The sequence below is a fragment of the Haemaphysalis longicornis genome, unplaced genomic scaffold, assembly GCF_048455015.1.
Source record: "Haemaphysalis longicornis isolate Haplotype H1 unplaced genomic scaffold, Haemaphysalis longicornis Haplotype H1 scaffold_5, whole genome shotgun sequence".
NCBI classification, from domain to species: Eukaryota; Metazoa; Arthropoda; class Arachnida; order Ixodida; family Ixodidae; genus Haemaphysalis; species Haemaphysalis longicornis.
The window spans coordinates 152,073,098-152,090,641 of record NW_027526385.1 but is presented as its reverse complement, the minus strand read 5'-3'; the positions used below and the strand labels follow the sequence as shown (position 1 = coordinate 152,090,641).

General features: G+C 47.6%; 1 protein-coding gene and 1 pseudogene across 1 annotated transcript in view; one reads left to right on the top strand and one right to left on the bottom strand.

Moving 5' to 3' along the window:
• The window catches only part of LOC144138959 (short transient receptor potential channel 4-associated protein-like), a 35,571-nt pseudogene extending 23,565 nt beyond the window's left edge, over window positions 1–12,006 (top strand).
• LOC144138754 (uncharacterized) overlaps window positions 1–17,267 on the bottom strand; it is a 60,421-nt gene extending 43,154 nt beyond the window's left edge. The window contains exon 1 of the mRNA XM_077671166.1: window positions 16,978–17,267. Within this exon, the coding sequence (XP_077527292.1) occupies window positions 16,978–17,155 (178 nt within the window). The 5' untranslated portion in view covers window positions 17,156–17,267. The remainder of the gene's footprint in view (window positions 1–16,977) is intronic.
• Between the last annotated feature and the right edge of the window lie 277 nt (window positions 17,268–17,544).

The window sequence follows — 17,544 nt, the reverse complement described above, 5'->3', positions numbered from 1 at the left end:
CTATTCTTATGGAAATGGCATCCTGGGGCACGCATGAACGCTCGAGCACCACATCTCCCATTTTAGGGGCGAAGCTCCTAAAGCCATGGGTATGTCCATCCCTTGTGTCTCGTGGTACGTGACCGCCGCATGCTTTCGGAGCTGTCGCAAAGTGGGCCGCGTTGCACGCGCAAGACCCGGCTGCAACCGGCAGCGCAAACTCGGAACCGGGAGCGCGAGCTTGTCTGTGTTCGCCAACGGAGGCGCGAGCGCACGTGCACTGCGAGGGGGAGATCACGCAAGAGATCACGCCACGAACGCAGGCAGTCGTTCTCGGAGATCGAACGAGACGCAAGGACCTTTGCTCGTTTCCTCTCGTCCTGTTCGGGCACAAGTTCGCCCTAAATAAAAGTTCTTTTTTACCGTTGTGTCCCATCCTACGTGAGAAATTGTGGTGGAGGTGCGGGGTAGTCCTCGATGTACGCACACAGTCTTACGTCTTTCTTAATGATGTAATGGGCGAACTTTCACGGGAGAGTTACGGTTACCGATGATCTCCCCCTCTCGAGCTTCGCCTCACTTATCATCATTCATTCCGTGGATGGCGTGATTTTTTTTTTTTCCTCTCGAACGGGCCGTGTTCTTTTTTTAATGCGAGGCAATCTTTGTCTACTAACACTGGCATCATGGGCATAGACCCTCCGGTATCCTTTCACAGGTGCGCTCCAATATTGCAAGAGTGCTGTTGTTGTAACGGCAACAAGCGCTACACGCACACACTCGTGCGCACGCGCGCACAAGCGCATTGAAACACACGTACGCACGTACACGCATACAAACACACACACACGTGCACATACGTACGCACTACTGGAACTACAGGATTTCGTTCTTGTAACGATCTACGGATCCTTATCTGCGGATGCCTGTGGGGGTAATAGCGGGCAATTGGCCCAAGCGAAAGAATTCTTCGCATTTAAAAACAATCAACGGAGATCAATTATGTCTTTTTTTTTTCACTTCCAGCCACTTACCTGACGCGCGGGTGATCTCTCATTCTCTCTCTCTCTCTCTCTCACTCTCCCCCTCTCTCTCAGCCCCTAGCTTCACGAACGCTTCGAACGCCGCGGCTTCTACGGCATGCATGCCGCAAAGCTGTCTTGCTGCTTGGTGGCGTTTCTACTTGATTGCCGTCCGGGACGACTCTCAGAGATCGCTATCGGATCGCTCGTCAGCGACTCATCCGCAGTTCATTTATCTTCCGCAAGCCAACTGCGCAACGCTGGCGAGTGACTGCTTCACCGGGTGTAACCCGACTACGTGTGGGAAAAGGGTGTGTGAGTCGAATCCACTTCGTCAAGTAGTCAAACCTCCCACATAAACAGAAGGATAATAACACAGAGATTTATTTAACCGTTTTTGACGGTCCGCTCCGCTCTGGACGGCTTTTAGAAGGGCTTTTAGCTAACCAATAAAGGTTTCTCCCTCGACGGGGAATCATTTGCGTCACCATTCGTTCTCTGTGCGTGTGTAAACCAAAACTTCATCACAGGAGATACTATAATTTATATTTTGGTGACTAAAATAAAGCAAAATACCATGTTCATTGCATTATTTCACGATTTTTATATCGTGTAGTCGCTGGCACAGTATCATGGTTCGAAATAATTAAAAAGAAGCCGTTCAGTTTTCGAATTTCTGATTTAGGGAGGATAGTAATGGTGTGCCTTGTTGATCTTCTCTCTCTCGTGTAAGATATACGAAAAGTCGAAAAGGCTGCACAACGCTTCCTGGTGAATACAAACTGCTCAAGGTTATAGCGAAGTGTATGTATGCGAAAGGTGTATGCAGCTACGGCATAATCCCACTTTTTTCAGGGGGAGGGGAAGGGCGGGGTTCATTGGTGAACCTGCTTAAAGAAGGCTCGTTCCAAGCTACATTGGTGTATCTGCAGTATTAGCACAGCGATTTTGGTATTTTGTTGAATTCGTAAAGAGTCTTGTGCAAAAGCTCGAAACGTAATTTTATGTCGTTTGAATAGAAACACTCACTGGATTTGATACTTGTATCCTGAATGCAAATGTCCTTCTCTTTCTTTCTTACTTTCCTTCTCTTTTCTCCTCTTCGGTTCTTTTTCCTTCTTTCTTTCTCTCTTCCAGAAGAAACACCTACAGCGCAAGGTCGACCTGTGGTGTAGTGAGTCACCTATGAGAAATGAACAACGCCGGGACTAGTACACGCCCACCAAGTTCTCCGCACCACCAAGGGCAACAATACCGGCTCACTGCATTTCAAACTCGTCGCCTAACCGGCCAATGTCAAGGCTCCGCGAAGACTCGTAGCGACAACGAGCGGAAATAGCCTTTCCTGACTACTTCCGGGCGCGTAGAAGCAAGGGTTTCCCTTTTTACGTCCAACACAGCTGCTTATCCAGAGAGTGGACGCCAGGTTAGCCGATTTCAGGACGCCTGAGCGCACCGCTTGCTTTCTAAATCCGCTATCCCGCAGCTCCGCCTCGGAGCCAAGCGGAACGATTCGCAAGCAACGCTTTGCAAGCCGCAACGGCGGTCGCTCACGGAGCGCAGCATGCGGGCGGTCTGGTCGCCGCCTCGCTTGCAACGCTACAGGAAGTCGGGCAACGCGAAACGTCCGCGCTGGGCTCGACTCTAAACTTTCTCTTCTTCGACTACAAGGCGCTTTTATACCTGACTGCATTCAAAACGCCTCGAGCCAGAGTATACCGCGGGTCGTCACCCTTTAAACAGACCGTTTCGCTCCGTAGCTATAACAGCACTGTCTTCAGCAAACAACCAAGCCGTAATTCTTTCGATTCGCCGCCGTCTCCGCGAATGCTTCCGCTCGAGTCGAAGTGATGGTTCTCCAAACGTGCCTAACGCGCTGCTTAACGGCTCGAGTAGTCAGTCCCGGCTGTAAGGAAACATACAATGGCCTTCGTTGCTCGCACGCGTTTGGGGAAGTTATATTTACATTTAATACCACCGGCTTCGCTCGAAACACGTGTATACAAAAAGGCGGCGGTCTTGCGTGCCTAATCCCAGCGCGCACTGGCTTCCTTCTTTGTTTCTGGCGCTCTTGATCAGGCATCGTGACTTTGTCGCGTTGCTACTGTGTGTCCAGCACAAGCATAAGCAGGCGCGAAAGGGGGGGGGGGGTTAAGAAACCGGAAAAAACTGTCACATTCTTGACCGCTTATTTGTGGTTCGCATGGGTGTTCCCACAGAAATTACAACTCATGACACATACATGTCACTAAAGACTGGATTGGCCAGCTACAGGATATAGAAACGGAGGTTGAATGGTTAGCACATTCCTTGAGAAAACAGTGTCTTGTGTCGTCGAGCCTGACAATGCAAAGTCGAGTATTGAGGGAACCGCGAGAAGTGGTCACGAAGAAGCATGTGGGCGACGCTGTTCAATTAAATCCGTCGGCGCCTAAGCGCGGCATGGAATGAACTAGTCAGGCATTGTGCACAGGAAGGCTCTCGTAAAATCACCTGCTTTCTCCCAGGAGCCACTGAAAAGAAAAAAAAACTCTGCATTGAGCATCAAAATCCTGCCATCGAATACATTTCCGCTGCAGTAGCCATTCATGGCTGGCGCCGTTTCAGAGCCGTTGGCGTAGCTATTATTCAACTGCGATAGGTTGGCATGCTACCTTGCACCGATATCCAGCGACATTTATGTCACAGGGAGAGAGAGAACGATATATAAATAGCGCTGACTATACGAAATTATTTTGGAGGCATGGTCGGTTCAGTGGTACGGGTGAAGGTTATGCCGGCCCTCAGTCATCAACGGTGACTCCCACCCGCCCACCCACTTACTTACCCACGTCCGATCACAGGTGGATCCGAAGTGGCCACTCATGTGGTAGGGGTCGGTTTGATGGAACAGCTAGATACTTTGAAAAGAGGAGGCATCCGTTGTAGGCTTCGTAGTGCTACTTTGTCGGGCGATTGAAGGGGGGAGCTAGCTCCCTGTGTACCCGTCACTGTAAACAGCTTTCGCCGAAATTTCCTACGAAAAACCAAGTATTTCGAAGCAAAACAGAATATAAAGCCAATACTTATTTTTGAGTAGACACCAAATTTTCTATGCAAGTAAGAAATAAAAAAATCCCGGCCCATCTCGTTAAACCAGGGGAGGGGCGACGCATGCAGTGTATAAGTGTACTCTTGGCGCCTTGGCGTTTTTACCCACGGAGATGAAACCGTTGGTTGGTATACAGCTTTGCTTTACAAGTCTCGTGTCTTTGAAGCACGAAACGTTCTAGCGCGAGGTGTTGGAAAGCGAGTGCCCCGTTGTTTTAGTACCGTGACTACATGATGCGATATACGAAGACGACGACGATGACGACGACGACGACAGGAGACGCCGACAGACCCAGATCCTAAAAAAAGCTGCCGTCAGATTTCTGGCATAATATGTTTGGATTTGCGCTCTCATACTTTTGCTGTCTTTGCGCCGCAAAGCACAACTACATCTACGAAAGTTAAGTTTTGGCCTTTAGGCCTAACAGCTGTTTATGAGGGCATGTACCGTTAGCCACCAAGCATCTGGTTCGCGCTTGATTGTGATGATCGCAGGTCTGATGTGGAATTCACAATCACAAACCACTAGTTGTAACGCTAGAGAGCGGATAAATATACCGGTTGGAAGCTACGCTCGTCCCGCACAGTATAAAACGTCTATAGCGCCATCCGCTCATTTGGTCCCCGCGTGTGACTGAAACTGGAGTCGTGTCACGGAACGCTGCGACAAAACTTAGGTTGCACATTTTTTTGCCACATTATAGGCGCAAAAAGAATGTTTTTCGGCTGCAGAATATTGCGGAGAGACTTGCGCAAAAGCTTTTCAGACTTAAGGCCACCACATTTGGAATTTTAGAAAATAGAGCTCGAACAATAGCCAGAAAATGGTCGCCGATATATAACCGATAACGCTTTCGACAGCCTTGTCAATGGTACGATTTCCTTCTCTCTTCACTGATTACAATTTCTGCAATGACTTCGCCTTGAGATATTGGTGTCCAAAATTTCATCGGTATACCTTAATAAAAGCGCAAAGAGATATCGCGGTGCGTCAATTTTAGGCGACATTTTCGATGAGAATTTAATATTCTCTCAAGATCCTTCATTGCGCCGTAAGCCCCGGGTAGTCTGTGGGAGGCTTCCGTCAGATGCAAGCATGCATTGCGCTCGGTATTCACAGCATAACTCAGAGGATAACACAGAGTGTACAGTTGAGCAGTATACTCGTTTTTTCATTGAGTAATGAACTCGGACTTCTAGCGAACGTGGCACTGAACGAAGCGCACGCTAGCTAGTAAGTAAATCGCCCAACTTTCTGCTTTAATGGTCTTCACTGCGACCCGTCTATTTTTAATTTTTATTACTTTTCTAGCTTGGACTCTACACTGAAAATTAACATCCGACAACGCGTAACCTCTTGCAAGCATAAAGACGGCAGGGAACATTTATTTTGCTTCGATGAGCAACCGGCAAGGCGGCAATTTTTTTTTTTTTTTGCATTTTAGAATTCCGAATATAGATCTTACGTAACAGCCCAAGGCGCTTCCTTGTGTGAACTCGTCGAAGACAGAATAAGGGGTGAAAATGTGTTTCCCTTTGCGGGGAACTGCAGCGCACAGCGCAGCCACTCTACTTTCGCCGGAGTGAGCGAGCACTGATGACATAAATTCTGGGGCAACGAGTTGTCCAACCAGTTTTTTGCAGGCGACTGACTCTTAACCTATGGCATCTTTTCTTATTTGCTCCTGGCATACCCATCGAAAGGATCTTGCCTATACGATAATGCACTGAATTCAGAATATAAGCGCGAAACAAATACAGTCATGGTACTCTTGGGGTTGGCGATTCACAGGAGCAAGATATATGCTCAGGGTCAAACGTAGCGGATGGGTGCGGAATAATTTAGAGAATATTTGTATGTCGCCTCCATCAGTATCCACATTTTCACAGTATGCTACCTGGTTAGTTTTACTGTTAGTATGGCTAGCATGCGGTCTGGATAGGTGTGTGTTAACTTTTCACGCTTACTGGCTTGGAACAAGTGCTGTAACCAACTTAACTTCGAAACCCCTGCTTCTGGCTTGGGCTTGGCATGACAATTGGATTCTTACGCGGTTTTGGGGTGTTTTTTTATTTGCTTTCTTCACTATGCATTAACACGTTTACGAGCTACGAGGCAGCCGAAATCCTCCCTGTTTTGTGGCAGCCGTGAGACGTGGCAACTGTGTGTTCGGTGAAAGAGCAAGCAGTGCGTCATCGTACCTAACGTTGGTCATGCCGGAGTCGAAGGAACGTATGACTGAGCGGGTAATATGCCACCGCGGATGTTGTAGCTGATGAAAAAAAAAAGAGACCAAACGTACTCGACGAAGACAAGATACGACAGATATGGGTGCCTGTATCCGTCCTATCTTGTCTACGTTCAGGACTGTTTAACGCCGAGTTTTCTTTTTTCTTCCTATATGAACCAACTCACTCAGCAACAAAGTTTTGTTAAACTGTAACTGACGGTCGGTGTGCCGGTTCACCTCGAAGGCGACGTTTTCATAGACACGCTCAAAAGCATTTCCAAGTTCTTAAAACAACTTATCGTTTGAAATAATGGTAAAATTAATAAAATGAGAGTCTCGAATGGGTTTCTCCCTAAATATTAACATTGTTGTTAAGCCCCAGCCTGGTCTCCAGAATAGTAGGCACAGCCATTCCGGCAAAGATACGCTTTACTTCATTCGTCCTTAGCTTTAAAACAGCCTGTTTTATTTTCAACTTATATAATAACACACCATTATATGCGTTTTTGTGGGACTGTGTTTGAATATGCGGCTACTAAAACGTTTTAAACCAAGCCAATGACGACACTAAGGCGAACGTGAGTCATAATGGAGCCCGATGACGACACAGACGGCCTTGATACGAGCCGCAAAAACGCTAGCGCCAGTTTCCACTCTAGTGTATATAGTAAGGAACGCTTTTACTTTCATCTAGGCAAATAATTTTATGTATTCAACACGTTTTGAATAACAACACACCATACGTTAACAACGCGTGCGCGTTAGTTCTGGTTTCATTCAAAAATCGAATTTTTTGTTGCTATGGTTTCCTCTCCCCCAAAACAGTATCTCTAGCTGTATGCGCTCAAAAATGAATCCGGAATAATTTGGAGCTGTTTCCCTTCCACGTGCCTCTTTTTCAAAACAAATTCAACCTGAAGTTTCGTACGGTGAGCAAGTATGTTCAACTACAGTGCACCGTATTGTTTTTTTTTTTTTTTTTTCTTCGGAAAGCGGTGAAGTAGGGTACAACGCACAGAGATTACAAGTAGAGGCTAGGAGCTAAACATTTCAGAACAGGATGGTAAAGCGGCCCCAAAACTGTGGACAGTTGCTTGTAGCGAAGCGATATATAGGGATAAGTAAACTTGCCATACCAAGGTGGTCGCTTAGTGGACGTTTAAATCAGGAAATCACGGCAAGCACCGAGTGGCCTTTCTACTTTAATTTCATTGTACATTCGAAGCCACACACACACACACAATATCAACGGCACTCCATCACTACCAGAAACAACGACCTCTGATTTTCCTCTCACCCGCACAGCTCACAAAGTGAGAAGTTTTTACCCGCCGGCCATCCTTACGTGCTATTGAAAGATCCTCTTTGAGGTATTGGGTAATCAACAACTTTTCGCTGCCAAGTTTTACCAAGGGAAACATCCCAAGGCTGTTTCGACACACCCCGTATGACTTCTAACGTCTTCCAAGCCGGCCGGTGATAGCTCGCGAACTTGGCCGAGAGGCCGCCCAACTCTCGGGGCGTGAAGTAACGGTATCCTTGGCCTCCGACAAGGAAACGTCCTCGCACATTCTCAGCTGTTCGAGGTGGTGACGCGTCTCACTCGGCCGATCACGGAATCGCTGCTGGCGGCCGTCATCGCCCTCCGCAGACTCTGTTGAGGAGAAGACCGCTAATGACAGCCGCCACGGCCTTCACGACCTTGACCTTCCCTGCCGGTTGTCTGTGCCGCTTGATATTCCCAGGTTCCGCGCTGCTTCAATCAATGCCTGTTGTCGTCCAGCAACCGGACGCTATTTATCCGAGGCTCGGCTTCAGCAAGGTGCGCGGTTGTTTTTTTTTCGGACTGCCGATTTTTAGCTGTGTAAACACAGAATCGCTCTCGGTAGTACGTGGGCAGTCCCGGACTGCTCTTGCAATAGAAATTTCATGAGAAAAAATAATCCGGCGCTGCTTTGGAGCCGTTTTGGGAAGCCTAGTACTGCTCTCGCAATAAAAATTTTGTAGGCAAGGTCATCCGGACCTGGTCTGGGGCACTTCGTCGGCAGACCGGCAGTGTTCTTACAATAGACAGTCAATGGGAACAGGAATACGAAGCTGCTCTGGTGCAGCACGTGGGCAGTCCCAAAATGACGAATAGGGCAGACGCACTGACCACTTGAGCGAGAGTAATTGAAGGCACCTCAATATCAACATTGAAAAGCGCTGTAAATCAAACGCCGCTCGGACTCATCAAAACAGTACTTTGAAGTGAGCCACGACGAAGACCTGCGCGTCCCTCAAAGCCAGGTTTTTCTGTTTTTCCGTTTGCTTAGTTCAATTTCTTAGTTTTCACTCCGCGGTACCTGCCCTCGATCTGTCTAGAAGACTTGAACAAACAAAAATCGTTTTGGCGCAAGCTGATTGCCATCGTCGCCACTCCTTCAGGCTGACGCTCGGGTCATCTGGAAACTGCAAAAAAGGCCGGGGGGATCCTTCAATCACGAGCGTTGCGAGGCCTCCGCGCCGCTGCCTTTTAAGTAGTTTTGGGAACCGGTTCCGCTCTTTCCAGAAATGCAAAAGACTAACGCACGGACGGCCACTCCATTCCGGCTGATCTTCGACCTCTCCCCGGCTACCTTGGGCCCCACTTTTACTGACCCGTTCTCTTCGCTTACCTTGCCCGGCGTCCGGGCAGAAAGTGGCTGCACGTGTATCGCGACGGGACGACCGACGAGTCGTTCGAGACTTTTCGTGGTGCGGCCACGCCAGCTGTTTTCTTTCCTTAAATATTAACACGATCTTATGGCGCGATTTTGGACACGCATTTCTTTTATGCTCCTTTACTTCAGCTGGCGATCATTGTTTAGTGTCGAAGCTCTTCCGGTCCATAATGATCACCCCAAACCACAGACAGTTCTGATATACTCGGGCACAAGTTAAGTTATAGTGTATCTCTCCGTCTAAGTGGTGGACCCGGATGTCAACGCGCGTGCGTTTTGAGAAGGCGAGACATCGTCTGCTCTTTCTCACGTAGTTTTTTCCCCTTCGCTAAGGTAGTTTATAAGCAGATTGAATCCGTAAAATAACGGTAATGGCGTGTGTCACGTTCACAATACCTGCAGTAACGCACTCTTTCCGCCACGCGGAGGAAGAAGCGGCTGCAGTGATGAGGCGCAACGGAAATTCCGTTGTCGTTGTTTCCGAGTATACCGTCATCACTGGTAGCGAGCGAAATGAAAGGATGCGACCGAATTGCTGAAGGAAAAAAAAATGATTTGAACAATTCAACAAGTGCACACGGTCCGTCGGTACACCCTGAACTACTAAAGTCAACAGGTTCATGTACCCACTTTCATTCGGCCGTATATAATTGCATAACTTCCCGGTACTGCTGATACTACGGTATTGTTTATGGTAAAAAGCTTAAAATTACAGAGTCCAGAAGATTGACTACTTCAAAAATTTGTAAAAAAAAGTGCGTTCTTTCACTTTTCTTTTTCTCCGTGTTCTAAGTATGTATGCCAGTAGGCCGAAACACGGCGCGTTATATTTCAATTGTTTTTGTTTTTCGCTATGCGAGTATTCTTCAGACGGGCTTGTATTTTCGAGCAACTTTAAAATCTAGGAGCTGTGGAAAGTAGTGGCTAGGGCCGGGATATAACCGAGAAATGACACCCGTGTTTATCAATTGATGTGAAAGTCGGCAGATGGAAGGTGAACGCGATGCTTAAATAGTTGGCGCACGCTTCCGGAATGGACGACATTGGGCCAGTTCGCGCGATTACAACCAGACAATGCAAAGAGGGCTACCGGCTTGTACAGATCATAAAGATAGACATGCGAATGTGGCGATTATTAGTCAGCCTTTTTTGTATTCAAGACTTAAACTTACGTTTCGAGAAACACCTGACCTGCATTACGGGGTAATTTGGAGGGCTCTAAATTAATACAGATCACCCGCGTCAAAATTTCGTTCACACAGACTTTTCTTTTTTTTCACCTACACTGGGAAAACAGCCAGTGCAGCCAGTTACAGAAACGGCGAAACAACGCTAAGCCGCCGAATAGGTGGCCGATTTCATTACAACATTGCGTACATATACAAGTCATTTACCTATAAGAATTACGAAATTAAGAAAAAAAAAAACAGAGAACCTGGGCGAGATAACTTGCTTGTCAAGGACTCACATTTCAGGGGTAGAGGATGGAGCAAAAATTACATAATAAATTTCATTAATACAATTTCTTGTCAGTTTCTCTAAACCACACTGAAGTTTACCTTTTAGTGCGTCAGTTAAGATGCTGTAATTTAAGTCATTAATTTTGTAGCGCTGAAACACCTTTTAATGTACTAATAACTTTAATGTGCTAGAGCAAAAACCCGCGTTCAGTTCACTGGAGCTCCAGTCATACTGATACCAGGTAGAGCGGGATTGAGAAATTGTATTTAGCATCCTTATATACATATTGTTTTTCACGGAAGATACACGATAGAAATGAGCGTCACGCGAGCAAAGGCACAACCTACAAGCTCGTCAACATCAGCGTCCTTTCTGTGCATAATCGTACAGTACACTCTGCTTCCCAAAGATAAAACTGCCGAACATGGGAGGCACAACCAATATCTAATGGCCCAGGGCCTCCCTGTTGAACTTCGGCGTAAGCTTTGCGCGGAAGATTCACATGCAGCGGAGGAGCTGTCTTGCAAGGAATCCATCTTTCACGGCCTGCAGTTCAATGAAACTTGCTTGCTTGCTTGTACCCCGACAGAATTACTCATGCTTTCTTGTCACGATTCTCCAAATCTGATCTCCATACCCAACACAATTGGCTTAACTGCTATTCCGGATGACATCCAGCTGAGAAATTTCTGCAATGTCTTGGCCATCGGCTTGTCTGACTTGGGTGCGTATGAAATCTTCGAGCCACGAATCTTGCACGTCGGCGGTGTGTGCTTACGGCAAGGAAAAAAAACCGCAACAACTTTTCCTGTGTTCGGGACATCAATCAAGACGTCATCCTAAATGTTCCTGGTATCCCTTAGGCGCCTTGCAACGATTGCCTGTGCAAAGCCTTCCGCACCAGGTATGCTGCCGTTGCGGGGTACTGGATGCAATACGTTGAAAGCCGAATTACTAGTTCCGGGACTTTTTTGAGGAGAAGGTTTCATTGGAAGCGTTTCACAGTGGAGCCCAGATGTAAAGCTGTTCCAGCGTGAACCATCGTTGACAATATCCGCTGAAACGACAATCCGCGCTGAGGCCGTGTTTGTACTGGGATTTGTACTGTTTGTACCCGTTGGAAAACGAAGGCAGAAAGTGCTGAGGACTGTGGCGTCCCTGCGGCTGGTACCACGGCTGTCGGATCTCTTCGACCACTTCGTGTGGAAGCCCAACTCGAACAGAGGCCAAGACCGAGCTCGTCTCCCAGGTCGCCTTGTCAACTACGGGCGCATAGCTGAAGGTGACCTGAACATCCCGGTGCTGAGAATTGTCCGCAGCCTCATTGAATACACCCAGCGCAAGCATGTGATGCTGTCTCGGAGGGAGTACAGCCAGCTGAAACGGACTGGGTCGGCCATATCCGTTGAAAGGCCCAGAGATGGAATTCTTGAGCGCAGTCTCGCGTGTACGGGAAGCGTGGGCACGAACTCCTCGCGTCGTCTTCATCTTCACTACTTGACGATGATGATCCCTGTGTAGTACAGTATCACCAAGCAGCGTCTTTGCCGCGAAATTAATTAATGGCCCGTTACAACATTCACCAACTACAAACAACTGTATAATTTTTTTTGTATTCAATTCTTTCCTATTCTGTTTTTTTAGAATTTGGTGCATACTTCAGAATATAAAAAAATTGTTGCAGTCGAAAGTATTTATCGGCTTGAGTTTTATGATGAATTACTATTTTTTTGCTTTAATTTTGGTATACGACCCCTGCCGCCAGCACTATATAACCACTGGATAAACCCGCCTTTTGAAGCAACTTGCATTCGGCACATAAAACAAAAATTAAAGCCTCGCATGACTTGGCTGTCGGAACCTCGCCAGCGGAAGATCAGTCGTTGTGGGAAAGCAACAATATTTAAGGGAGAGGTAGGCAATAAAAATACCTCATACAGGACTAAGGTTCAGAGCAAATATCAGATGCAGAACTTCTACTGTATTGTGCCATTCACTGTTTTTGTTATTCTTGCTCAACAGTTGCAGGGGTGTGACCCAAACCAGCAATGCCCGCACTTGTCTCGATTTTATATTCTTGTTCCAAGAATTATGTTATCGGCCCAGTGTCAAGGCATTGGGGGAAAACTATCACGTGTCTGCGAACAATCACATCTTGACTCAACCGCGAGCGTAGGAGTATAACTGTAGGCGAACGTGATTTAACACAAAATGCACAAAGCTGCAAACTAATGCTTTAAATGTGCTGAACAAAGTGGTAAGAAACTTTACTTACATAGGCTACTCCCCACGGTGACTCAGTGGCTAGGGCATTCTGCTGCTAAACTTGAGGACGCGGGTGGCTGACTTACAGGTGGAGGCGAAAAACGAACACGCCCGTGTGTCAAGATATCGGCCCGCGTTATAGATCTGCAGGTGGTCGAAATTAATCCGGAGCCCTCCATAACGGCGTGCCTCCTAACCCACGTGTAGCTTTGGTGCATAAGACCTGCCAAATTAGAGACCTACATATTTTGCGAAATTAACTCGCTTGAAAACAAGAATTTCTGTCATGGAACAACGAAGTCAAGTTGATTGTTTTCCATTGGTAAAAAAGGATTACAGTCGACATACTATTAGAAAACGCTAGACCAGTGGCTCTCAGCATTAAATGCCCCAGGGGCTCCTTTTGGTCTTCATAAAGTGATGGGGGTCGCCACGATGGAGAATAAGTTGATCGGTGTCATAATGTCAAACAATTTGCAGTCGTAGCTTATGTCGCCCACAGACTTGTCCACTACCCGCATTTTCTGCTTGGCGTTAATGACGATGCGCGTCATAACGTGAAACAATTTTCTCTTGAATCTAAAAGATTTCCAAACCCCCATATGCTGCTTTTTTGTGTCCGTTTTTTGTTCTTCTCATAACTAGCGTGTTATGCAAAAAGCAGATGTTAAAATATGTGCTACGTGAAAAAAACTAAACGTACATGTAATGCGGCGAAGCCACCTATTTGCAGCGCAAGCAAAACGTCGTTAGAGATGTACAGGAATGAGAAATTGGACATCAAAAAGGAAAATTACTACGGTGATTCCCAGGGCAGTGCTTTGCTTTTTGAGGCTAGAGCAGGTTGCTTGCGAACTAAGAGCTTTGTGGGGAAGTATTCACAAAATGATGGTGTCTTCGTAGTCTGCGGAAGAGAAACAGAAACTATGCGGCATATAGTGTTAGAATGCCAGGATATCCATCCAAATCTACATGAGGGAAATATTCGGCTTCCAGAAGCCCTAGGATTTAAGGGTAGCACAGAGGAAGTTACTTCAAGGCTGTCGAGCCGACGAAAAGAAGATTAGAATGCTGGTGGACGAAAAGCAGAGAGGGGAATATTGACTAGAACAGTTACCCCCTGTAACAGGAAGGAAAAGTATTTTGTGCCTGAGAAGTTTTTTGTTCCTGCCATAAGCAGCGTTAGTATTGAACCAAGAGGTATATTAGTCCTTTTTGGTAAGATTACACGTCATCACCCCGCTACAAAGGGGAAACCAACAGCAATCATCATCAGCAGCAGCAGCAGCAAGCGCAGGAAAAATGGAGAAAAGAATGGCGAGGGAAAAAGTTTTTAGTGAAGCTTCGCGGAACCCTCAAATGCTCTCGCGGGCCCCCTGGAGTCCGTGGACCCCCGTTTGAGAAACACTGCGCTAGACGAAAAAAATAAGCTTTATATTAAGAGAAATCTACGGAATTTATCGTATCTTGCATGGTATCTAGCTTTTGTTCTTGGAATGCTTCTTAAAGATCAACGGGAAAGTTTATAGCGAAGCGCATTATCAGCGCTGCGCTAAAAGCGACAAATGAGCAATAACAAAAAGGCACGAAGATGGAGCGGAATTCCGCCGACAGTCGGCGCTTATTGCTTTCGCGGACGCGTGCACCGCCGCACGGCCTTAGCGGCGTATTGATGTTGTCAGCGTTTACAAGGGCCTTGCCGATGCGCTCGCTAGCCCTGGTCCCAGCGTGCTCGTTCCAGCGGTTTGGTATCACTAGTCTGACCCACTTCCGCGTGCTCGCACCTTAATCCCGTTATCTGCATCTGTCGCCGGGCTCTCGGAGCACGCCGTACAATGTGTATTACCGATACGGGAAATAAGGAGCGCATATATGCCGTCTGCTTAACCATCATACGCTTCTGCTAATCATATCCACGCCTTCAGGCTGGAAGGTATGACAGAAAACAATAAAAGGTGTGGAGAGAATCTGGATCACAGAGGGTCCTTTGACGTTTAGCTGGCATCATAAATAAGGTGATTTTTGCTCATCCGACGGAAATGCTTTCGCCGCTGCGTTAGGCACAGCTAAGCGGGAAAGAAGATAACGACTGCAAAACCACCGCACTTTGGCTATACCCTTATGCGTAATAGATACCCTGCGTCGCTATTATCTTTCTTTACTTTTTTGTAACTTGTAACTCAGCCTTGAACGATCCTTAAGTGCACAACATGCTTTTGTGCACTTATTCGCACGACATAAGCGGCACCCCAGGAAGGGACTACACAGCTGCTGGGCTATCTATTCTGTGTTATGCGAACGCTTACCTGGAGTTACGAATGTTATAAGTGAAGTGCGTACAGTTCGCCAAATGCCTCACCAAAAAAACTGCTGAGCCGAAACACACGAAATTCGTCCCACGGAAACAAAATCCCTTCCTGACATTTTATTTCATATCATTCCTACTTGTGAAATTTCGCCTAAGTGTTTAACGACAGCGCGTAACACAATGTCGCACGGCGTCGAATAACTGTCAGTTTACCTGAAGGAGATTTCTTTGAAAAATTGATTGCTGATAGAAATTAACCAGCGGCTAACTGAAAACCTTCTTGCAACAACTTGTAGACCCGAGCTAATGAAACTAAAATAAAACGTCAAGAACCCGAAATACTAGAAGGCGACGAACTATACCGCAGCATTTGTCCCTCGTGTTTCACCTTGTTTCCCGTCCATGCGTCTCCTGTGTAACTTAAATCAGGTAACTCGTAGACTCGCTCACAAAATGTTTCTCTCTTTCCCGGTCTTGATGTTCTTCGACGGCTCGAATTACGTCACTAAGGTCATGTAGCGACTGTTGGCCGGTTTTCTTTCGGTTGCAGCAATGGACGCATTTCGATAGCAACTTTCAAAAAAAAGCCCCAAAAACAAAGCAGCAATGGAAGGCTATCAAGTGCGACGAGCAAATCACGCAGTCCATGCTGGTGGTAACTATAGCTTTCGCAGTGGTTCCAGACGCCAAGGAACGAGTTAAAGCGCGTATCGAAAGTGTTGCAGGGTCCCTTTAAGTGCTGAATGCTTCAAGCTTCAATAATGCTGCTTCAAGAATAAAATTATCTTCATTGCGCGTCAAAGTTTATAGCGGCATTTCGAGGCTTCTTTCCAAGCTGCTGATCTGCATGAATGTGGCCATGAACACAGTGAAACGGGCATGACTGGGCCGGTGGTTGCGGCAGGACGAACCGACAGCGGGGAATCATGCAACGCCTCTTAACGGAGCTCTTCAATGCCTCCATTGTTTCCGCTGATCGTCTACGGTTCATCCCACGCACTTCGCTATCGCGATTCACCCCACGGATAATGATCCTGGACGTTCACCTCGGCTTCTTAATGCGCCGATAGAAAACCAGCCCGAGTTTCGCTGTCTACGATACACGTTCCACAGACAGGCCAGCTTCATAAATCGCCGCGTGGGTTCCTATTGTGTCACGACTACTAAATTCCGCGAATGCACTCAGAGACTTTAGGAAAGCTGTAATTTTCGCTTTGCAGGACTGAACGCTGGTCGCAGATGAAACATGCGCGAGGTTAACACTCGCTACAAGTGTACAGAACTGCCACGGTCCTAAAGGACAATCAGAATTAAGAAGGATCACGTCTATCAAGGGACGAAAGTGTGACAAAGCGAAAGGGTTACACCATAAAAGTGTAGAAGTATGCGGGATGCTATGTCACAGATTGTTCTCTGGTCTAAATTCCGCGAATGCACTCAGGAAATATGGCTTTAGGAAACGAGTTGTTTTCGCGTTGCAATATTCCAAAACTTAACTCGCAAATTCAACATTTAGTAACACTCGGTGTAAGCTCACAGAACTGCAATGGTACCAGAGAACTGGAATGTAGAAGGATCGTGCGTATACCAAGCGACTAAAGCGTGACGAAGGGAAAGCGTTACATTATGAATGCAAAGAAGTATAATGAAGCCTATGCCCTCCTACTAAAGGACGATTGGAAATTTGAAATACCGCGTGTACCAAGCAATGAAAGGCCGACAAAGCGAAAGTCTGGCAGAAGTACAATGGAGGCTAAGGCACACATTACTTCGGTCTCATTCCCCATCCAGGAAAGCACGCCGGGAGTAAAGAGAGCGAACGCGGCATCGTGAGCGAACTCCGACGTCCACTCGGACCCATCGCGGTGACCAGGCGGAGACGGGCAGCCGCCGAGGATGACGCGACGACCACTACTCACCGGCGGCGACGACGAGCAGGCGTCGGTTGTCGATGATGCGGGCCATGTCGTCGCGATGCCGCCGCACTGCCGGCGGAAAGCGCTCGTCTGACGACCGGTTCCGATTGGGATCGCAGGGAATGCCAAGAGGATCGCACCGGCCGCGCGCGACCGTTTTTCTGCGCGCCTTTGCAGTCATTTCCCGTACGCGCCGCGCCGAGAAAGCGGATCCTGCGCCAAGGATTCCCGCCAGCGGAGAAAGCGGTTCACCCCACTCTCGCCCCCGGAGAAGAAGAAGAGCGCCCCCGACAACCGGCCCAGGGCATCATCGACGCGAGGAGCACGCTCTGGCGGTCGCTGGCACGCGCTCCTCTCCGTCCGGACACGCGCCGAGCTGCAGCGCGAGGAGCGTCCATGCACCGTATACTAGTCCGAAGGTGCTCGGACTGATGGTTCACGCCGACAGGCGTATGTAACTGTCGAAGTTTAAAACTGGGGATGAGGATGACAAAGTTATCGTCCGGGGAACCGCCGCAGTGGCTCAGTGGCTATAAGGCGTTGTGCTGCTAAGCACGAAGTGGCGGGTTC